At 42.8% G+C, this 4,711-nt stretch overlaps 1 protein-coding gene across 2 annotated transcripts; it reads right to left on the reverse strand.

Moving 5' to 3' along the window:
• Positions 1–383: 383 nt before the first annotated feature.
• Positions 384–3,957, reverse strand: ALDH11A3 (aldehyde dehydrogenase 11A3). 2 transcript variants are annotated; one of them, XM_086489046.1, is made up of 11 exons: positions 3,762–3,957; positions 3,482–3,649; positions 3,028–3,221; positions 2,730–2,858; positions 2,458–2,577; positions 2,236–2,372; positions 1,971–2,126; positions 1,585–1,795; positions 1,302–1,469; positions 1,047–1,163; positions 384–715 (listed from the first exon to the last, which is right to left on the reverse strand). In XM_086489046.1, the coding sequence occupies exons 1-11, from the start codon at positions 3,859–3,861 to the stop codon at positions 602–604; spliced, it is 1,614 nt and encodes a 537-aa protein (XP_086345172.1). In that variant the 5' UTR covers positions 3,862–3,957; the 3' UTR covers positions 384–601. The 2 variants fall into 2 exon arrangements, with proteins under 2 accessions (XP_086345172.1, XP_086345171.1); XM_086489045.1 differs by having other exon boundaries at positions 3,482–3,655; positions 3,762–3,955.
• Positions 3,958–4,711: the final 754 nt, after the last annotated feature.

Here is a 4,711-nt window from a genome sequence, read left to right on the forward strand (position 1 = left end):
GAGACCTGAGTTTCCATGTTTAAGAAATGCCAAAAGTAAGCCGCATATGAGAGAGAGAGAGAGAGAGAGAGAGAGAGAGAGAACCACTATCCATAAGCCTGATGCCACCCGTGGTCAGCCTCGGCGCTCATCCAGCAGAGACTCGACCACTGGCAACCGTTCGAACAGATTCCAAAATAGAAAAACAGAAGATTCAAAAAACCCTTCAAATGAGAGTTTACTCATTTCAGCCAATGTTCCCTCCTTGGCACGTTGGCACCTTCCTTGCAGTTGAAGGCTTATCATCTCTCCCATCATTTATGTAGATAGACAGATAGATACCATTGAAGATCATTTTAGTATACCAAAGATGCCATCTACACATTTCAAGCACATAAACAACATTTCACCAAAACATTTGTCTTCTTGAGAGCTAGATACATAGTAATGTATTTGCCTGTGTACAATACTGCCGACCCTTCGCAGGGCTGGAATATAGGGACTGCGATGGGTAACTTGAAATCTCCTACATTTTATATACCTTCTCCCAAAAATGGAAAGCATCCCCCTTATGAGCTTCTTGCGAGGGAATACAAGGACTGGGCTAAAGATAGTGCCGAGTCTAGCCCATTGTGTAAGAAGGTCCAGGTAGATTAATTACTGTACTCTTCACTTTGGTCATCATGTTGATGCTGTTGGTGATACCTTGAGATCCAATTCCACTATCTCTAAGACCCTGCCAAACACACATGCCACATATTAGAACATAAAAGAACACTCACAACTGCGATTTTCTACCCATTCAGTCAAATGACAAATGGAGATTTCGTCTTGTGTCCTTAATACAGATATGTCATTTACAGACTTTTCCTCTATTTTGCCATTGAACTCACAATCATCTTCACTTTTCACAGATATGATTTCTATTGGAATGAAGGCGTAACCCTTTTCGTCAGCAAAAATTTTGTAGGCATTGACACACACATTCACTGTTATCAAAGTGTGAGTCCAACAACCAGAGCAGGCCTAAGAAAAATGCAAATCTGTATTTAAGTAGTATGTCATACCTGAAAAGGAAAATGATCAGGTCCTCTAGCCGGTGCAGAGTTAATCTGGACTGTGCCAGTCTCCATTGCATCGCTAATCATTATTGCTTTGTTGATATCTCTAGTGAATACACATCCCTGAAACCCCTCGCTCGTATTAGTGACTTCAAAGGCCTTCAGCGTGATAAACGATACTGTGGTTTCTTCTATTCTTGCTCTAAAATACTACGATAACTGCAAAATCCGAAGAAAAAATATTTCGACTAATGAAAGTACCTGAAGAGCAAAATTGCTTGCATTGCAGTGGTGAATTCCCTCTTCAATGCTATTGATTCTAATAACTGGTAAAACTGGCCCAAAAGGTTCTTCCCACGCAATCCGCATATCTGGTCTCACATGATCGAGGAGAAGAGGCCATATCAGGTTACCTTCTCGTTTGTATTCCTGCAATTGGACGAACACGAAGGCTACTGTCAGCACTGTCTTTCTCCGTCTTTCCCGAGATTGCGCCCAGTTGGCAGAAACAGAACACCCTGCCTAATGAGCACAATGTAAATACCTGGCAAAAAGTGGCTCCTTTCTCCTTGGCATCCATCACCAAGCCTTCAATGAACTTGGCAGATGACTCACTGACAACAGCAGTTATGTCGCAGTCATCTTCTGGGGCTCCAACCTTCAACTTGCTAACCTTGGCATTGACCCTCTCGACTAAAGCATCAGCTACTGACTCCATCACAAGTATAACTTTGACGGCTGTGCAGCGCTGGCCACTATCAATGAGAGATAATTGTCAGGCTAAGAAATATGCATACATAAAAGCAATTATTTGCAAGGTCTGAAAGCAAGCAAATTGAATTCTGAAAGATAAAGCAGATGTGGCATGCGCATTGCATGAAGGAATGGTAGCAAAAATTGAACATTGTTGCCCTCTCATGTTATCCTTGCCTGTATGAAAAGCCACCTTTGATAACGTTGGCAGCAACAAGATCAAGATCGGCATCTTCAAGCACAATGCAGGCGTCCTTACCACCCAACTCCATCTGAAGAGGGACCATGCCTGCCTTCTTAGAGATGGCAATACCAGTATCGCCACCAGTGAAACTGTCAAGCACACATGATGAAAATCCTTAGTTTGGTACACAATTTGTGAAAAAGTTCCATGAATTGGAGTACATCTCTCAACAGTATCAGCAAAAGGCTGTCTTCATACCTAATACAATTGACACCTGGATGCATTGTAAGAAAGTCCCCTATTTCTGAGCCTTTCCCAGTAATGCAGCTGATTAGACCTTTGGGGAATCCTGCTTCATGGAAGCAGTGGACCATGTGAAGGCCAGCAACAGCTCCCTGTCATTCCACAAGAACAAATATTGTTGTCTCAGTACCAGGGTGTCAAAATAACTCACAAATCTAGAGATGAAACAATGCTCACTTGAGTAGGTGGCTTCAGAACAACAGAATTCCCTGCTATAAGAGCAGGTGCAATTTTCGACACGGCCAAATTCACAGGATAGTTAAAGGGTGGTATGCAAAGCACTACCCCCAATGGGATCTGCATGACAAAAATAAAAACTGCTTGATGCAGACTTTGTAACATAATATAAAAAGTGCATGTTGGTGCTTCCATGATACCCAAAAGAATGACATTATAACCATAAAATAGATTAATAGAAGATCCCATTCCACAATAATTTGAAATCGCACCTTGGATGCCAGACAAAGCTTATTTCTGTCATTGCCTGGGAAACTGTCCGAAACAAGTAGCTTCCCCTCCGACAAAATTCTTACTCCTTCCTCAGCACAATATGAGATAAGATCGCCAGAACGAACCACCTGTTTTTGATATCACAGGTTCAAAATGGCAACACATAAATTTATAAGTCTTGCTGTCTGGTATGCATATGCATTGCTTACACAATATTGCTTACTGTGAATCCCATTTTCACCTTGACATGTTGAGCTTTATTCTCAAATAGCACAAGATTCACAAGCAGGATCTCACCTCTGATACTGCATCTTTGGCAGGTTTCGCAATCTCTTTCACAAGGCATTTCGCAATAGGATCTTTATGCTGCTTTAAGATTGCTGCAGCCTTATGTAAGGCCTCTGCTCTCTTCCACAAAGGTACTTTTGCCCACAGCTTTTGCGCTGCTTTAGCACTTTCAAGTGCTTTGTTGACCTCCTCTTGAGTGCAAGCTGAGGACATAGCATATATATGCAAGCTTAGGGCAGAGCGGGCCATTGAGCAACTCGTGCAAGGGTTAGAAAAATGCAAGAACACTGTTGAAATTGTTCCATATGCTGTTAATTTGTAAGCAATGACTGATCAATGTGTGTGTACGAATGCGTGCGTGTGCGCGCACGACCCTTTCATGTCTTCTTCTCACTTTTGTCAATGAACTGCATGTGTTCAACTGGCACCCACCATTTAAGAAAGCACAGAGCTCTTTGCATACCTTGCACTTTGTACTGAGGCTGGCGTGTGGAGGGATTCGTGATGGTCACTGATTTGCCGGATGCAGAGACCCTCCACTCCCCATCTGCATAATACTTGAAGACGTCCTTATCGACAATTTCTTCAAATGCGCCTGAGCCTGCCATGGAACCAACCTTCCACCAGCTTTCTGTATCTACAAAAGTATGCAAAATGGGAAATGGGCACTAGAGCACAAAACACAACAGACCGGTAAGCAAAACAAGAGCCTGTAGTTCAAGAAACAAAGAAGGCCCTCCTACCTTTTGCAGGCAAGCTTCTTTCTTCCTGCTGCTTTGATGGCGAGCTTACAGAGCGCCGGAGAGCAATTCTGCGTGCTAAATTCTTTGATAAAGATAGCATATAACGGGGCTTCCACACTCTTGGGCACGAGATGCTTGTGTATGTGAGAGAAGATAGGGGAGGAGAGAAGAAGAGTCTTTCAGTTTATGCTTTCGGGGATGCCTCGCATTCTCAAGACGATCACAAATTCGAGTGTGAGAGTTGAAAATTACCCAAAATTCAGAGTAGAGAGAGAATTGAAAATACCCAAAATTTCGGAGAGAGAGAATATTTGATCTCTCTAGGCTCACTTTCAGTTTCTCTCCCTATCTACTGAAGAATTTTTCTAACTTTTTTTAATCTCTTTCTCTCTCTCTCTCTTCTTCTCTCTCTAGATTACAGGCTCTATTTCTTTAGAGATAGAGAGAGAACCAGCTCTCTTCACTCTATCTCTAGTCTCTCTCTATAAGTGCAATTTTCCCAATTTTGTTTGTAAGCTTAATTTTTGAAAAGGATATTTCGATGCAGTTTTTCTATTTGAATTTATTGCCATCAGCGTGCTGTGTAATGAAACTCTGCAAAGCGGCAACACAGCAGCAGGACACTTGGAAAAGAGCCAATGAAAAAGCTCCGTAAAGTGTCGACCCCCTCTTATCAGCTACCATACACGTGGCATTACGCCATTGACGCATCTCTGTACGTTGAAATCTGGTGGCACGCCATCTGGCACGCTCTGCATTCATGGCCTTGCTTCCGCCACCTCAGCAGAGTGCAGTTAGGGCTCGTACCATCCGAAATATGTGGCCAAGAACGTTTGTAACTGTTGCACTCTGCTGCGTTTTTTTCACATCGATGCCAAAACCCACCACCTGGTAGTCTATATTTTGTGTAGAGTATTTCCCATTTCGTCCCCACTTTTCCTCGACAAGAC

This window comes from Adiantum capillus-veneris, chromosome 18 (genome assembly GCF_014529385.1).
Source record: "Adiantum capillus-veneris isolate H3 chromosome 18, ASM1452938v2, whole genome shotgun sequence".
In the NCBI taxonomy this organism is placed as follows: Eukaryota; Viridiplantae; Streptophyta; class Polypodiopsida; order Polypodiales; family Pteridaceae; genus Adiantum; species Adiantum capillus-veneris.